General features: G+C 39.3%; 2 protein-coding genes across 4 annotated transcripts in view; one reads left to right on the forward strand and one right to left on the reverse strand.

Moving 5' to 3' along the window:
- Positions 1–13,039, forward strand: part of atf6 (activating transcription factor 6) — a 377,097-nt gene extending 364,058 nt beyond the window's left edge. For 2 of the 3 annotated variants that reach the window (XM_073063649.1, XM_073063650.1), the window contains exon 16: positions 11,088–13,039. In XM_073063649.1, the coding sequence (XP_072919750.1) occupies positions 11,088–11,323 (236 nt within the window). In that variant the 3' untranslated portion in view covers positions 11,324–13,039. The remainder of the gene's footprint in view (positions 1–11,087) is intronic. The other variant, XM_073063651.1, reaches the window with a different exon arrangement.
- The window catches only part of LOC140737279 (olfactomedin-like protein 2B), a 103,644-nt gene that overhangs the window by 6,002 nt on the left and 78,364 nt on the right, over positions 1–19,278 (reverse strand). The window lies entirely within an intron of this gene.

Consider the following 19,278-nt stretch of genomic DNA (forward strand, 5'->3'; position numbering starts at 1 on the left):
TAAAGGTTCCTTTACCTTAAGTTACCTAATCAAATTTGATCAATTTACACAATGTCAAATTCAGAATTGCCTTTCCCTTAGTGGGCTGAACCTCAAGCTGCTCTAAAAAGCATTCCACAAATTCCCTCTTTTGGGATCCAGCACCAACCTGATTTTCTCAGTATACCTGCATATTGAAATCCCCTATGACTACTCCCCTTTTTACATGTCTTTTCTAGCTCCTGCTGTAATTTGAAAGATATCCAGACATTGGCGTCTGAGACAGAGATCACAGGATAGCCATGTGCTGTAGGGATTTGCACAGGTGTAGTGTTCTTCTCCCTTTCAAAGTGTGCATAAAAGGCGCTGAGCTTATTGGGGAGAGAAGCATTACAACCATTTATACTGTTAGGTTTTGCCTTGTATGAAATAATGCCAGGACAGCTGGCATGCATCTTATTGTGCCTCTAGCTTCAGTTGGAGTTGCCTTTGTTCCTTGTAGCTGGTCTCAGATTTAACAGTTAACCTTCACAATTAACAACTCAGTTTATATTCAGACACCTTATTCATTGGAAGTTATCTATTATTATTCTCATTTTGCAATCAAGTCAGAAAATAATCCTGATAGTTAATATTTCCCAAACACTCGGGCATTGATTGAAAATTAACCACATGTATTTCAATTAATTATGTAGTCATCCAGATCTCAAAAGGATGTCAGTCTTTCATATTCCACCTCCTCCATTTAATAATTTACCTGCAACAATTTAAGGATAATTTTACCCATGTTAGACCTTATGTAATAATTCAGTTTTTTCCTATATTTATCATGCATTGCACTGTGCTGTTGCTGCAAAGCTAACGAATTTCATGACATATGCCAGTGATATTAAACCTGATTCAGATTCTAGTTCTGATCTACCTTAAATACAGTATATAAGCAGCATATAAACATCCCCATTAATAAAGAAATAGAATATTCTGCTGTGTATAGCAGGAAAGGCACCATAGAGCCAAGTGCATCATTTTGACTTAGGACCCAATATGAGAATATACCAAGGAAGACATTGAAGAGCATACACAGCGCAACAAAATTAGGCTGAGAAGGCACACACATGTGTGTGTACATGCACATGTGTAAGGAGTGTGTTTACCAAATGCTCTCTGTCACACATGGATTTTCAGTGAGGGTTTGCAATGTAAATTGCATCATGGGAACTGTGGGGATACAGTTTTTCAGTAAGTATTGCAGAAACTTGAAAAGTTGGGGTTGTCTCCTTAGTGACTTAAGTATGAGGGTATTTAAGAGAGGTGTTCAAAATTGTTTTGGATTTTGATAAAAGATCAGTAACTAGAAGAAACAGCTAAAATAATTTGCAGAAAAGTTCGAGGAAATATGCATCCTTCACCACTGAGGTCATGCACTCTCCTTACTACCATCAGGGAGGATGGGACAGGAGGCTGAAGATCCACATTCAATGATTCAGGAACAGTTTTTTTCCTCTGCCATCGGGTTTCTGAATGGACCGTGACCTCTACTTCATTATTTCACTTTCTGCACTATTTGTTTATTTCGGAACTTACAGTAATTTTACATCTTTGCCCTGCACTGCTGCCACAACACATAAAATTTCATATCATATAGGACAGTGATTATAAATCTGATACCAAATTTCTCAAAATTATTAGCCTTTTTATTCATTAATAAAATTTGTGTTGCCATGCCAACATTTATTGCTCATCTTTCACGGCTGTTATGAGGCACCTTCTTCAATCACCACAATCATTCTGGTTGAAAAATCCCCAAAGGGTTGCTTGATAAAACTGAATCCAGTAGCATAAAAGACACGGTCATATTTCCAAACTGGAATAGGTATTTGATTTGGATGGACACTTGTATGTGGTGATGCCCGTGTGCCAGCTGTCCTAGATAGTCGAAGTGATGTGTTTGGGAGACATAGTGGAATGCATTTCCTGCAAAAGTTGAGCATGCAGACTCAAAAAAAATCTTTACAAAGATACTTAGATAAGTAGTTGTACACTGGGGGGTGGGAAGAATTGCAGGCATGTGGAGCAAGAGCTATGTCATGGAGCTGATCAAACAGGTCTTCCTGTGAATCACCATGACATGATCCTCCTGTTACAATGTAATATTCTAAATACTGTACAGAAAGTGTTATTTGCAATATTGTAGGAAGTGAATCCACCAGATGGAGATGCAGATGGTACATCAAATTCTATTGATCTGATTTCATTACACTTGAATCAGTTCTGTAATGTGGAAAAGGAAGTGACTTGTTGGAACTTCTGCCTCTCAGTTAATATCACGTTTACCCTGCACCTGTTAGGATATAGACCCAGCTCAAACATTGTGTCACCAAGCTAGTTGACTGACTCAGAAATAAATGTTAATTAAGTTTTGACCAAGAGAAGGACAGAATTAATTATTTTATCTGGAAGTAAACTAGAATACCAACTATTTAGTGGCTAAATTTCCATTTGATGCAAAGCATTTGAAGGCAGTTATGAAGTAAGTGTAAAATGAAATCAAACAATAATAAGTGGAAGCTGTTGTAACAGTGTGTGATAAGGAAAATTAGAGGACAGGATGTTGTAAAATGTCTACATGGTGTTGATGTAACAGTGAAATCCTGTCACTTTATAAATCAGTACTGGTGTGGTTCTACTCAGTGCAGTACAGGTAGGATATTTTGGCAATAGATACGAAGCAGAAGAGATGATTGAAAATGTGATTGAGAGATAATGGATTGCTCTCAGATGAGATGTATTTTCATTGGCTTAGAATAACACATTGTGGCTGGTCAAGCATGTGGTTTGAGCATTTTTCCTCTTCCTAAACTGCTGTTGTGCAATGTCTGTTCTTTGAACGTGAGGCCAACCACTTCAACCACCATCACCCCTCCTGACAGTATTTAATTTTATGCAAGCTCCAAGACTCAGTATCATGCACATTTATGCACAAAGAGACCATTGCTCTGTCTCTGTCTTCTGATATCAATTTTTAATAACCCTTTTTATCCAGGAGAATTGGTTGATATAATTTCTTTCAACTTTACTTTTCATAAACCAGTGATCCACCAGACAAATAATGCATCACTTTAAAATATTTTCTGAAGATCATTTGTATATAGAAAAAGAATGACAAACAAGTTTTGATCATTGCCTCAACTGCCTCTTGTCTGTTGGCAGGCTGTGAGGGACGTGTAAAATTCATTGCCACATATCTCATGCTAATTCATTTCATGTGCACAAAATGTTAGGAAACATTGGCTTCCAACTTAAAATATGTACCAGTTAATGTTAAATTCGTAGACATCTGTCATTGTAGTCTGTTCTAATACTGCTGCCTCTTTCAATTTGTATTGATCTCAGGTGTGTTATTAAGAGGTAATGTTTCTGATCATTGTAATTAAGCAACTCAGTCCACATTATTGCATTTTGCATTCATATTTGGCATTTGCTTACTTGCAGATGTGGACTGCCACATAATATCAGCCATCTCTTCTAGCCAGTCCACTAGGAATTGATCTGGAAGGTAGCCCACTTGCTGCGAATTATAGAGTGTACTGGTACTAAAAGTTGAATCATCTTCAGTGTCAGGAATGCCTTAAATTGAATCACATGAAATGTTCATCAGCAGCTTTTGACTCAGGAACTGGTTCAGCCACATTAAAAAAGTTGTGGAGAAGAGTCAAGGATTTTTGTAACTGCTAGGTTGCAGGGTGGGCACTGATTCACTTTGGCTCTACTTATTCTATCCCTCAGTTGTTAATATTTACACTTGGCACTGGTCACACAGAGAAGTTATTCCATGCTAGTTTTCAACCTTGTTATTACATGACAACCCTTGCCAATTCCAGGCAATAAAAAAATTTATTAGTTGAAATAATGCAGACCTTTTGTTTCTATACTTGGGAAGGAATTTGATTCTGTTCAATTGCCTTTTATTTTGTTGATATGCTAGAAGAAAATCCTATATAGACACAGCTGGATTTTTAATCTTCACAACATCCCTCTGTATAGAGGAGGAGCCGATACCAAGAGTTTCAGTGAGCTTAAAGTTCTGCCACACACTTTACAGAGGAGTGCAGGCAGAAGCATTGGGCAGGAAGTACAGAATCCCTAGGTCCCACACCACCAGGTTCAGGAGCAGTTAATTCCCCTCAACCATCAGGCTCCTGAACCAGCATGGGTAATTTCAATGATCACCACTCTAAGCTGATTGCAAGGATTCTACAACTTGTATTCTTGGTATTATTTTTTCTTATTTGCACAGTTTGCCTTTTTTTGCACATTGGATGTTTGTCAGTCTGTTTATCTATAGTTTTCCTTAAAATTCTGTTGTACTGTATTTCAACTGTTCCCTGTAAATGTCTGCAAGAAAATGTATCTTATGGTAATCTAAATGGTAACATAGATTAGATTAGTTTCAACTTTATTGTCATTGTGCCTAGTACAGATACAAAGCCAAATGAAATGCAATTAGCATCTAACCAGAAATGCAAAAAATAGTGTTATTTACAAAATAACTGTGAATAAAAAGTAAGTGCTACAGCACACAAATATAAAAGTACTGAGACTGTACAATATGGGTGCAATACTGTTTAGCGCTGTGATGTGAGGTTCAGCAGGGTCACAGCCTCAAGGAAGAAGCTCTTCCTGTGCCTGCTGGTGCAGGAGTGGAGGCTCCTGTAGCATGTACCGGATGGGAGGAGAGTAAAAAGTCCATGGTTAGGGTGAGATGCATCCTTGATAATGTTTTTCGCCCTGCCCAGGCAGCGTTTATGGTAGATGTTCTCAATGGTGGGCAATTGGGTAGCAATAACCCGCTGGGCAGTTTTCACCACACACTGGAGTGCTTTGCGGTCTGATACGGGACAATTGCCATACTACACTGAGATGCAGTTGGTGAGTATGCTCTCAATGGTACAACGGTAAAAGTCCGTCAGTATCCTGGGACAGAGGTGAGCTTCCTTGATGCTCTGCAGGAAATAAAGGTGCTGTTGCACCTTTTTGATCAGGATGGAGGAGTTCAGGGACCAGGTGAGATCCTCGGAAATGTGGACACCAAGGAATTTGAAGCTTGATACACGCTCCACTGTAGCTCCATTGATGTAGATGGGACGTGAGTGTGGCTCCTAGCATGCCTGAAGTCTATAATGATCTCCTTGGTCTTCTGGGTGTTAAGGGCCAGGTTGTTGTCAGCACACCACACAGCCAGGTACTGGACCTCGTCCCTGTATGCTATCTCGTCATCCCCTCTCATCAGGCTAACCACCGTGGTGTTGTCTGTGAACTTGTTTATGGAGTTAGAAGCATGTTCAGGAACGCAGTCATAAGTGAAAAGGGAGTACAGAAGAGGGCTTAGCACACAGCCTTGAGGCACGCCGGTGTTCAGGGTGAGAGTGGAGGAGGAGAGGTTGTCTAGCTTAATAGATTGGGGTCTGTTAGTCAGAAAGTCCAAGGTCCAATCGTAGAGGGATGAGCTGATACCAGGCTGGCGAATCAACATGTACAAACAAGCTGGAGGAACTCAGCAGGTCAAGCAGCATCCGTTGAAACGAGCAGTCAACATTTCGGGCCTAGACCCTTCATCAGGACTGAAGAAGGAGGGGGCAGGGACCCTATAAAGAAGGTGGGGGGAGAGTGGAAGGTGCCAGGTGAAAAACCAATCAGAGGAAAGATCAAGGGGTGGGGGAGGGGAAGCAGGGAGGGGATAGGCAGGAAAGGTGAAGAAGGAATATAAAGGGAAAGCACTGTGTAGTCGAAGAAGGCAGAATCATGAGAGAGGTGATAGGCAGCTGGAAGAGGAGGCAGAGTGAAAGTGGGATGGGGGAAGGGAGAGGGAGGGAATTACTGGAAGTTGGAAAATTCGATGTTCATACCAACCGGAAGGTAGCGAAGTTTGGCGATCAGCTTGGAGGGGATCACAGTATTGAATGCCGAACTAAAGTCAATGAACAGCACTCTGATGTAAGAGTTGGGGCTGTCCAGGTGGGTCAGGGCAGAGTGAAGTGCAGTGGAGATGGCATCCTCTGTTGACTTGTTGGTGCAATAGGCAAATTGATGGGGGTCCAGGGTAGTGGGGCAGACAGGATTTCAGATGTGATAGAACCAGTGATATATGTGCTTTGATGACAAATTTACTTTGAACTTTGAATCTTGGGGTGCAAGTTCAAAACCTTGTGAAAGTGGCTGCACAGGTTGATCACATGGTAAATGCATATGGCACGCTTGCCTTTACTAGTCTGCAGTTATGTTGCAGCTTTATAAAACTTTAGTTAGACGGCATCTGGACTATTGCATTCAATTCTGTCACCCCACTGTAGAAGGATGTTGAGGCTTTGGAGAGGGGGCAGAAGAGGTTTTCCAGGATGCTGCCTGGATTCGAGTGCATGTGCTATTATCATACTAGAGAAACATTCAGTAGTCTTATAGCATCAGGGTAGAAGCTGTCCTTGAGCCTGGCAGTACGTGCTGTTAGGCTTTTGTATCTTCTGCCCATTGGGTGACAAAAGGAGAAAGAATGTCTAGGGTGGGTGGGTTTTTGATTATGCTGGCTGCTTTACTGAGGCAGCAAGAAGTAGAGACATGATCCATGGTTCTTGTGATGTGCTGAGCTGTGTCCACAACTCTCTACAATTCCTTGTGTCATGGTTGAGCAGGTGTTATACCAAGCTGTGATTTATGAGATAGGATGTTTTCTGTTATGCATTGATAAAAATTAGTAAGGCTCAACAGGTTCAAGCCAAATTTCTTTAGCCTCCTGAGGAAGTAGAGGTGCTGGTGAGCTTTCTTGGCTGTGCTTTCTGTGTAGTTGGACCAGGGCAGACTATTGGTTATGTTCACTCCAAGAAACTTGAAGCTCTCAATCCCCTCTCTCGAGCTCAGCACCATTCATGTATATAGGACCATGTGCAACACATTCCTCCCTGAAGTCAATGACCAGCTCTTTCATTTTGCTGACATTGGGGGATAGAAACATTGCCACTCTTCCAGAATTACCCTTTTTGTGCAAGGCCTTAGAGATTGTGGAGTCATGAACTTCATCTCCAGTTGCAGCCACTGACTTCTGCAGTTCACTCTGAGTGACTGTTAGTGTCACAGTAGTCTCTCTTACAAGCGCCATTCGTCTCTGGTGCTCACAATCACTTCACAATTTTGGTTTTTAATTTTTTGTAAATTGTTGAAAGCTTTTGGATTTTTTTTGATTTGATATGATTCACAATGTTTTATAGATTAGCTCAAAAAAGTCCTACTTCAATATATTTTAAATTTAGAAAATGAGGCAGTAAAATGTGAAAATAGTTGTTGAAGCCAAATACCCTTTTCAAGGCACTGAACAAGAATGCACAGGAAATAGAAAACATAGACATTGTGTAGGCAGCAGAGATTATTTCAGAATGTTTACTGATTTAATTAGTTTGGTATAACATTGTGGATCAAAGGGCCTTTTCCTCTGCTAAACTGTTCTGTGTTTTATACTAATATTTTTGCTCTCTTCTTTTCCAACCACCTTTCAGTTTCCTCTCAATCTGTCCTTTATCTGCTACCTTCTCCTGAGTACCACATTAACACCATCTGATCTCAGTGGTTATTGAGGCATTGTTTATTTTTATTTATTCATTTTTCAGATTGCATTTATTGCTTCATTTATTGTCTTTGCCAAGGCTATAGTGAGACACCCTCTGGGGCTACTGTGGCTAAGGAGCCCCCATGATGCTGTTGAGCTGGGAGCTCCAGGATTTAGACAGTGATGGTGAAAGAATAGCAATGTATTTCAATTCAGGTGATGTTTAATTTCATGTGAAACTTTCAGGTAATGGTGCTTCTCTATGCCTTTTTGGTGGTAAAAGATATATGTCTGAGACCACAGACATTGTCTGGTCAAGTCACTGTGTGCTATAGAGACCAATCAATTGAACTAGTTTGAGATTCTTGGATGGAGTTGCAACCCCATCTAGGCAAGAAAGGAGTGTTTAATTCTGCTAGTAATCGGTGGAAAGACTTCATGGTGACAGGAGGTGAGTATCCCCCTACAGTGTACCAAGACTCTGAACAGCCACAGCATGTATACAGTAGGTCCAACTGAATTTCCGTCAATGACTAGGATGTTGATAGTTGAGAAGATCACACTGCTTACTGACAAGGATAAGTGGCTAGATTGTGTCATATATTTATTTTGGAAGATTAGGCATTTTGTGGCTTAAATCTGAAAACAGTGAAAATATCAAATGTGGTTTCCTTAATCAGAATCAGAATCAAGTTTAATATCGCCAACATATGTCATGAAACTTGTTACTTCGCAGCAGCAGTACAATGCAGTACATGATAAATATACTGTAGAAACAAACTTGAAATACAGTAATTTTATATATATTTATATTAAATAGTTAAGTTAAAATAAGTAGTGCAAAAACAAATTTTAAAAAGTAATGAAATAGTGTTCATGGGTTCAATGTCCATTTACGAGAGGTGATTGATAAGTTCATGGCCTAAGGTAGAAGGAGTCCATTTTAGAAAACCTGGCACATTTATTTTTCTTACATTAACACACTTAGTCCAGCAGTCGTGGAGTATACAGATCCCTTCTTGTAGAAGTCAGCGTCTTGGACCTCCAGAGGTGGTCTACAGCAGGGGTAATTGACAAGTTCGTGGCCTAGGGTAGAAGGAGATGAGGAGAAACGTCAAACTTTCTGCATTTTCACTCAAAGAGTTGAACTGCACGTGCATGTAATGAGAGCTGTATAACTCATCTCCTTCTACCTTAGGCCACGAACTTATCAGTCACCCTTGCTGTGGACCACCTGGACGTCCAAGACGCTCTCGTTACATGCACATGCAGTTCAACTCTTTGAGTGATAATGCAGAAAGTTTGAAGTTAATAACTCATCTCCTTCTACCTTAGACCACGAACTTATCAATCACCCCTGCTGTGGACCACTTCTACAAAGAAGGAATCCGTATGCTCCACAACCGCTGGATTAAGTGTGTACATGTAGGAGGGGAGTATGTTGAAAAATAAAAGTGCTAGGTTTTCTAAAATTAACTGCTTCTACTTTAGGCCATGAACTTATCAATCACCCTGGTAGAAATCGAATGGCAGAGGGGAAGAATATAAGTTGAAATTTGTTGTTTATTCACTGCCTTCATATGTTCATTGGTTTCAACTTCTGTCATTGGAGCGTATAGTCCAAATTAATTACTCACTTTGGCAGAAAAGATGTTTTTTTAAATAAAAATCATAGTTTTTTTCAGCTGCAAAATTTGATGATCTCATACAGGTCCAGTTGGTGCACAATTCTGAGATTTAACTTCTCAGTTTATCGTGAGCTGCAAATTAAATCATCCACAAAGCAGGAAGTGCATCAGAATGAACAGATGGGTGTCAGTGCTGGTACTGAATCAGTGCCACGCATTGATGTGATGTACTGCCAGAGTAAATGCTGGAATCAGAAATAATTTCTGTGTTTAAGTCATTTAGATAAACACTTAAATAATCAAGGCATTAAAGGATGCAGGCATGATGCAGGTAAATGGTAATAGTGTCGATGGGCAGAAAGGTTAGCATGGAGATGGAGGGCAGGAGAGAGTGTTTCTGTGCTGTAAGGTGATACCATTAGTCCCTTCACTCCTTTTTTGTTCTCTGTGCTAAGCAGAGGGTATTTTATTTCCCTTCAGTGGGAGGCAAAATAAAATGAACATGACGTGTCTGGGTAATAGATTATCCTTTTCATCGGTAGCCAAACCAAATAACTGAAGAAATCTGAGATGAAGTTAGTCACTCACAATGTAAGAGCAATGAACTGTGTGCAATGGTCAACCAACATCACTGAAACAAGTCATTTAGCTCTAGGAGTGAGTTATTTGTCGGCCCTTCTGGCACATTTTAATGCCTTACAACACTTCATAATTAATGGGCTGTCATTCAAGAATGACAGATGACTCATTTGCCAAATAATTCAACTGATTCACTCACACACTTTAAGGAAGAGAACCTGCCTTTCTAATCATCTGGTGGGTATAAAGCAAATCCCAAATAAATGTTTGAATCGGAACGGCCTCACAAGCTGCTCAGCTGTAAAATCAATCCCCACAAAGGGAGAGAGTTCAGAACACTTTACTATGGAAGGTAAGAATGGTGATTAAAAATGTCCCCTGTATCCCAAGAACACATTTTAAAGTGGACCAAGTCACAGCAACAGCTTGCATCAAAATTATATATCGATTATTTTTTCCGTGATTGCTTTGACATTAAATTTAGATGCCTGAACAAACACAGAATATTCTGTAAATACACATCAAGCCTTGTCAAGGTTTAAGATGTTTATGTTTCAGGTGAGAGCCCTTCATTAGAGCTATAAACTAGAATATAAGAGAGCTTCTTAATAATACTGTGGAAAAGTAAGAAAAACAAGAATTTAATCATTTATTTATTTATTAACATACAGTGCAGAATAGGCCCTTCTGACCCTTCAAGCCAGGCCGCCCAGCAATCCCCTAATTTAATTCTAGGGACAATTTATAATGACCAATTCACCTTTAGACTATGGGAGAAAACCAGAGCATCTGGAGGAAACCAACATGGTCACAGGGAGAACGTACAAACTCCTTACAAGCAGCAACGGAAATTGAGTCCAGATCATCTATGCTGTAAAGCGTTGTGCTAACCACAAGGTTATCGTGTGGTTAACTAGTCATGACCTTTTCTCAATATAAATGACTTCTGATTCTATTATAATTTTCATTTTTCCATTTTTTGGATTAGGTTTCCTTTTTATTTGTACCACTCATCTTTCTTGTTATCAGGTGGTTTGCTCAATATTAGATCTGGCAATCATTTCAGCAAGCAGCTAAGTGAGATTGAAAAGGACTTTAGAAAATCATCTGGAATTTGGCAGCATTTGTTTAAACTAGCTCTACTGGTTGGTACATGAAAGGATGTTCCATGTGTTCAGTATGAAAATTGAAGTTACTTAGCAGTGATTGAACTCACATTGGCAACATAAATACTTTCATTTGTAAGTGTGCAGCATATTCCGCTTTCTAAATTTGCTAATTTTTGCCACTGGTTTTATGTGTTTCAGATCAGTTTATCAACGAACCCAAGGATCATGAGGTAATGATGCAGATTGATTGTGAAGTAATGGCCACCAGAATCATTCACATCAAGACATCATTGATACCTGCCTTTCTACGAGAACACCAGGAAAACCGCACAGCAGCATACCAACAGCCAGCACCAGCACCAGCACCACCTCACACTGCACCACCTATCATCACAGAGTCTGCCCAAGGGACTGAGTTTAAAATTTACCAATAGTGTGGTATTCACCTGAGAACATTGTACTGTAAACTACTGCACTGTAAACCACTGCAGGTCACTGTTTCCAAGGACTCGTTCAATGCACTTGAAAATAATATGATTGGATAGAATTTTTTCAACTTAATTTAATGTAAATTCAGATCAAGCTAATTTGAAACTAACTGCGTGATTCTGGCCTGTTTAAAACCTTGTTTAGAATAGATTTTACTTGTGAATTGTTGCAGCCATGGGCTTTGAAAGGTGAAATGCTGTGAGGGAATCAAAAAAGGTAAAAGCAATAGGCTGTAGCATCCTCAATCTTTACAAAATAACGTTACCACAGTAAGCACATGTTCATTGAAATTTTGGTTTTGAAATGTGCTTTATAATCAAAACTTCCTTAAAATGGATGTTCATATAAGTGCTCAAAAATAATTCAATTGAAATAAACTTATAATTATTTTTGGGTAGACCTACCTCTCACTGAGCCAAAAATTCAAGTCACAAGAGCCTTTTTCTCTTTGAGCTATAAAACCTATTGCTTTTACTGATGGGAAACTTGGTGGTTGTACAGTTTCGATTTGTTGCAGGTGTCTCGTTAATTTTTGCTGGGTGAGTGTTCTCCTGAAGATGTTACTCACTGACACTCTTGGGCTGACATTTTTTTCTGCATACCAGAACTGTGGATCATTCAAGAATTTTGCTTAATAATCTGCATAAACTCATTGATTAAATAACAACTCACTTCACAGCTGTGAGGGTGAAACAAACTTCTGGAAAATGTATTCATATATAAATATATTACTTCTCCTTAATCTCATCAATGACCATTACCATGAGCTTAGTCTCTGCAGGCCTTGTTACCTTGTCTGATGTACTTGAGCTTGTTGTTCACGCTCAAGTCTGTACACAAAGTACAAGCTGTTTGGCAGTTGTCGTCTATCATAGACAAGCTCCTTTCTGCATAATGTAACGTTTCATTACCAGATATTTTATTGAATTTGTGATCGTGGGCATAGATCATACTAGCTAATTTCTGACCTCTGGATCCTGGCAGTTATGAAACAATGTAGTCACTATTCATCTCTATTTGGCTCATCACTGACCAGAAATCAAATCTAGGCCTTTATGGCTCTGCACAGTGAATATTTTAGTGCATTCTTGGTCATTGCATTGTGGATCCAGATCAACCATTTACATGCCGTTTCACTTCAGTGTTCCTTCTGCAATCAATAACTGAGACTGCAATTATTTGTGAATTATTCCAGTTCACTGGAATTCAGCCACATAGTGATCAGGCACCAGGGATGTTTGAAAGAGAATCACTGTTTGTGAGTAGTTGAAAATGACCATGGCCTGAACAGTGGCCAAAACCTCCAGTAATCAAATTCGACTGGTCTCATTTCGGTGTGAGGGAACACCAGTAAGGATAACGTGCTACTACTGAAGCCATAGGAACTCTCAGTTTATTTTAGAGGTGAAGGCCACATAATTTGCAAATGTCTCCAGGCTTGTTAAAATAGTAGCCTGTCCTACATTAAGGATTTGTTCTTTGTTCCTTACAGTTCGTGACTGTAAGTCATTTTAAAGAATGCACTTCTGTTTTCAATGTTCCTACTCTCATCATTTATATAATTTATTTTGTGATATTAGTTATTTTTTGTTACTTCTGGAGAATTGTGAAATTGCAAACATTTCTGTACGCCAATAAATTTGTTATTTATCTTCTCAATATTTATCTGCCTTGCAGTTCTATGGTAATTCTTTGGACACGTACAAAATAATGCATCTGTTATAACCCTGTTTATGACTCTTTCAGGATCTCTTTTAGTTTTGGCAGATGTAATATGAGTAGACTCTCACTCAGTGTATTGCAGTTTCCCACTCTGATTAATTGTATGTAGTCCATAGAACAAACTCAGTTGTACTAGAGTGGGGGAAAGAAGTGAATTTCTCCTGATTTTACTGATCATAGCTTCAGCTTTGAGTAAATGATTTTAAACAATGAATAATTATATGATTTAAGAAGTTAGTTATGAATATTCCATATACTTTCTAATCTGAGCCACTAATACCCCTTTCACACTCAAAGAAAAAATGTTCCATGGCTATCAAGAGGCACTAGCACCACAGGTTCATGGGAATACTATGGCCAGCAGGGTTCCTTCCAGTCATCCACTATGGTACCTTAGGAATATATCCTCACTCCTTCAATGTCATTAGATGTAAACTCTTCAATTCCCTCCCCAGCAGCATTGCTGTAATACCTTACTAACAGCCTTCAGAAGTAACTTGGAATGGACAAAATTGCCAGCGATGCCCACATTCTAAAATAAACTTTAACATAGGCTTTGGAATATTTCACAGTACTTTCAAACAAAATTTGACACAGGCGTGCTGCAATTGATCAAAGCTTCGTCAAAAACTTGGGTTCGGGTGAAGTTTCTTCAGGTGCCAAGAATTAGAATCAGGTTTATTATCACCAGCATGTCACGTGAAATTTGTTAATTTAGCAGCAGCAGTTCAATGCAATACATAATCAGGCAGCGAGAGAAAAATAATAATAATAATAAATATAATAAAATAAAACATAATAAACAACTAAATCAATGTATATTGAATAGATTATTAAAAACTGTGCAAAAAAAAGAAATACTATATATTTAAAAAAATGTAATGATGGTATCAGTGAGAAAAAGGCATGCCCTGGGTGCTGGAGGTCTTTAATAATGGACGCTGCCTTTCTGAGACACCACTTCCTAAAGATATCCTGTGTACTTTGTAGGCTAGTGCCCAAGATGGAGCTGACTAGATTTACGACCTTCTGCAGCTGCTTTCGGTCCTGTGCAGTAGCCCCTCCATACCAGACAGTGTTGCAGCCATACCAGACAGTGTTGCAGAACAGTGTATGTTCTCCACGATACAACTATAAAAGTTTTTGAGTGTATTTGTTGACATGCCAAATCATTTCAAACTCCTAATAAGGTTACTGCTGTCTTGCCTTCATTATGACTACATCAATATGTTGGAACCAAGGTTAGGTCCTCAGAGATCTTGACACCCAGGAATTTGAAGCTGCTCACTCTTTCCATTTCTGATCCCTCTATGAGGATTGGTATGTGTTCCTTCGTCTTACCCTTCCTGAAGTCCACAATCAGCTCTTTCATCTTACAGACGTTGAGTGCCAGGTTGTTGCTGCGGCACCATTCCATTAGTTGGCATATCTCATTCCTGTACGCCCTCTCGTCACCACCTGAGATTCTACCAGCATTGGTTGTATTGTCAGCAAATTTATAGATGGTATTTGAGCTATGCCTAGCCACACAGTCATGTGTATACAGAGAGTAGAGCAGTTGGCTAAGCACACACCCAAGGTGCACGAGTGTTGATGATCAGCAAGGAGAAGATATTATCACCAATCCATACAGACTGTGGTCTTCTGGTTAGGAAGTCGAGGATCCAATTGCAGAGGGAGATACAGAGGCCCAGGTTTTGCAACTTTTCAATCAGTATTGTGGGAATGATGGTATTAAATGCTGAGCTATAGTCGATGAACAGAATCCTGACGTAGGTGTTTGTGTTGCCGAGCTGGTCTAAAGCCGTGTGAAGAGCCATGGAGATTGAGTCTGCCATTGACCTATTGTGACGATAGGCAAATTGCAATGGGTCCAGGTCCTTGCTGAGGCAGGAGTTCAGTCTAGTCATAACCAACCTCTCAAAGCAATTATGGAAGAAAGATTTAACCCCTGAGCCTGGAACCAGCAATGCAATAATTAAAATATGGGATGGCCAAGACTCCATAAATGAAGGACTGTAAATATGTTGGGTAATTATTGGCCCTGATTAGATTATTGAGCCCAGAGTGGACTCAGGGGAACCAAATTCTGTAAATCTCCATTTACAATATACATAATACCCTCTGCACAGGGATATTTCTCCTTATCTCAGTCCTAAATGTCTATTGACTTTTCCTGAAACCTTACCCTAACCACAAAAGTGCTGGATCATCTGGTTGGATGAAACAATTCTTGGTATCTAAATAGTCCCATAAAGTGTCACCTCTCATTTTCAAAACTCCAGTGGATGAAGATCAAATATCTCATTGGACAACTCCCTCATCTTGAAATCATTTTGGTGAAGTTTTAATGTGCAAACTTCTAGCAAGTAGTTCATTTGTACTGGAGAACCAAACTGCACACACTACTGCGATTGAGGTCTCATCAAAACCATGCATGAAGTTAGGAGTTTCTTCCTTCCCTTTCTACCCCAGCCTCCCCTTGCTTTCCTAATACCTTGGGCACTCTCAGATTGGAGGAGTAATGCCTCATATTCTGTCTAGGTAGCCTCCAATCTGATGGCATGAGTATTTCTCTAACTTCGACTAATTTCTCCCCCTTCCCTTCTCTTTTTCCATTCCTAATTTTGGCTCCCCTCTTAGCACTTCTCTTCTTACCCACCCATCACCTCCCTCTGGTATCTCTCCTCTCCTTTCTCCCATGGTTCACTGTCCTCTCCTTTCAGATCCCTCCTCCTTCAGTCCTTTACATGTTCTACCTATCATCGTCCAGCTTCTCACTTCAACCCCATCACCTATCACCTTCAAGCTTGTACTCCATCTCCTTCCCTGTTCTTATTTTGGTTTCCTCCCCACCCCCACCCCAGTCCTGATGAAGGGTCTCAGCCCAAAATATTGACTGATTATTTCCCTTCATCCATGCTGCCAGACCTGAATTCTCTAGCATCTTGTTCGTGTGGTACAAAATTACCTGTTTTTTTTTTTAAAAAGCAGCATTGTATATCTAGTTGTCTTGCCAAGGTGCACAGCCTCACATTCTCATATTATCAGGCACATTTTTATCCATTGCTTATCATCCTCCTACCTTTAAATTCTCAGCAAGCTTGTCTCATTATCTCAGTCATTATAGCTGGGGGCCCAACACTGATCTGTATAATTATATTACACAAAAGAGCAGTGGAATTGAGTTGAATATTAAACACTAGTTCACTGCAAAGCCACAGTCTAACAACCAGTTACTGCTCAGGGTGTCTTGGACTTGCCAGCATGCTTGGTCTAACACACAAGTACACACTGTGCTGGAAATCAGGTGTGGGGACACTGAAATTTCTACATTGCTGTTGGACTGCTGTTCATCCCAACAAAAGAGCACTAATGCACTGATGAAATGATCACTTCACATCTGGCCCCTGGGTTTACATCAGGTAGTACTTGCTTATGGACCGAACAACCACATTCATTTCATGGGAAATGTTGCCACTATAGAAACAGGCAAATTTAGAATTATTTCACTTAATTTTAGTTTATGTCTGGTAATTAATAGTTCATTATTTTTAATTTAATGTTTAAAAGTAGTTATACTATGTGAATTGTTTTTATGTCTCTGTTGGAGACATGAATGGTTCAACAGAAGCTTGTGGATAATGCACCAGGCCGACTCACCAGTTGTGACCCACTCCACTTTTAGGGTGTGGGAGATCAACTTGCCTGTCACTCTGCCTTTTGGCTGCCACCAATGCCAAAGACAGCTGCCAGGCCCAATGTGATCCTATACGTTTGGCCTTGCAACATCAAGATGTATAAGATTTTCATTCAACCAAACATGACAAGTATTTGGTGCAAAAGAGCAGCATGCCACAAAATTACTGGAATGGTTGGTGTGCAAGGGGATCCCCAGTTACTCATATACTTGCCTCTGTATATCACAGATGTGGAGAGAAAAACATGAGATTTGTGTGGGATTAGAGTAAATTGTTGGTTGAAAGTTGGTATGGATTCCATGGGCTGAAGGACCTGTTCCTTGACACTTCACAAATTTATAAATAGACTAACATTAGATTCTGTCCAACTCAGTCTACATATGAACTTATTTGCAATGAAGTGCCTCTAGCAATCTCTCAAAAATACATGTGTTGTATCACAGTGAAACATATTATGAAACAATGATACAAAATAGGTAATGAACCCAGTTACCCATTACTACAACTCAATATGTGACTTTTAATTAGAAAGCCCAATTATTAAGATCAAAATAGGTTGATATTTTTTACATTTCAAAGAAAGATGTTTGTGCAGTTAGTGTAATGTATTGCTGCAGGATATTTTATATGAAACTTTCTAAACGTACAACTTCCATTAAATGGTTTCAGCTGTGACTAAAGTATGTTTATAATTTTATACTTTGTTCAGAAGTACAGCTTATTCACTTTGTGCTGAGAGAATCAATTACAGATTATATTTCTGTGAATTTCAGCATGTCCTCTAAAACTTCGACAAACTTCTGTGGATGGACAGTGAAGAGCATCTTAACCAGTTGTATCACAGCCTGGTATGGAAACACTAGTGCCCCGGAACAGAAATGTCTACAGAAAATGGTTGATACAGCCCCATAGAGTCCTCTCTACTAATGAGCGCATTTACAAAGAGTGCTGCCACAAGGAAGTGGCATCTATCATCAATAACCCCCACCCATCCGGGCAATGCTCTCTTCTCACTGCTGCCATCAGGAAGAAGCTACAGCAGCCTTAGGTCCCACAGTACCAGATTCAGGAACAGTTGTTACCCTTCAACCATCAGGCACCTGAACCTGAGTGGATAACTTCACTCACCCCAATACTGAACTGATTCCACCACCAATGGACTCATTTCAAGGACTCTGCAATATATGTTCTCAAAATTACTTGTTTTCTTCACATTGTTTGTTAGTCTTTGCTTATGTATAGTTTTTCATAAACTAGATTGTATTTCTTTATTTTCATATAAATGCTTGCAAGAAAATAAATCTCAAGGTAGTCTACGGTGACATAGATATTTCGATCATAAATTTACTTTGACTTTGAAATTGCATTGAGGATATCATTAAAATTGTCATCCAAACTAATTGAAATTTACCAGAAATGTAAACAACAAAATTTAGAAAAATAGTATGTATTTTAAATTTCTATAAAAACAAACAATACATTTTTTAAATGATTCCCACCACCCTTTCTCTTAATTATTACCGGTACTGAATTTTAAGAAGGAATTTTGCCCGCTGTATTCAGTTATTGGGATTCAGCTGGTGTTTCTTAAGATTAGAGCTTGCCTCTTAACTAAACTATTTTAACTTATTCCCAGCTTATGAAAATTCAGTATAACTAGTGACCTAGGTAAGAAAGCATATCATTTATTGCAACTTGCACAAAATATTGACTTCCAATATTTTGTGTGTGTTGCTTGGGATTTCTGGCATCTGCAGATTTTCTTGTGATTGTGATTTTAGTTATTGTACCAGGAATTTTGTCCCAGTAATTTGATGCCTTCAAATGGTGATTACAACAGTAAACTGCTCAGATAAAGTGTAACAGTTTAAAAAATATCAAAATTATATTTATCTGTTATCTCAGCTTCTGCATTGTAGTATCCTGCCTCATCTTCATTGTCTTCAATATTGTTGTTTACATCAATATAAATATAGCTGTATCATCCTGGCTAAATTTGAAGAGACAATAGCCCTACCTTCAAGTTTAATAGCCTACTTTTAATAAAAGGACTTAAAAATTTTAACACGGTAGGATTGTTAACCTACTTTAAAGGCAAAAATAGCAGGTGGGTAAAAGGCTAGAGCTGAAGGAAGAATTAATTGGATGCAGTCATCATGCAGGAACATAACAGAGATTTCGGTTCTCATTTCTTGGAACAGGCAATAAAACTTTTTTTTCAGGGCATTAAAAACATTAAATAATTACAAGTACAGTGTGCAAAAGTGCGAAGCACATTTATATACCTAGGGTGCCTAAGACTTTTGCACAGTACAGTACCTGTCAACATGGAGTGGGGAGCAAGTTTGTAAATCAGGTGAGAGTGAAAGATGTTGGGAATGGCCAGAGTGCCATGGAGGGGTGTGGGACAGATGGCAGAGAAGAATTGCTGGGGTGGGGGATGGTGCGAATGCAGACACACCCAGCCCTGAGACACT

This window comes from Hemitrygon akajei, chromosome 12 (genome assembly GCF_048418815.1).
Source record: "Hemitrygon akajei chromosome 12, sHemAka1.3, whole genome shotgun sequence".
NCBI lineage: Eukaryota > Metazoa > Chordata > Chondrichthyes > Myliobatiformes > Dasyatidae > Hemitrygon > Hemitrygon akajei.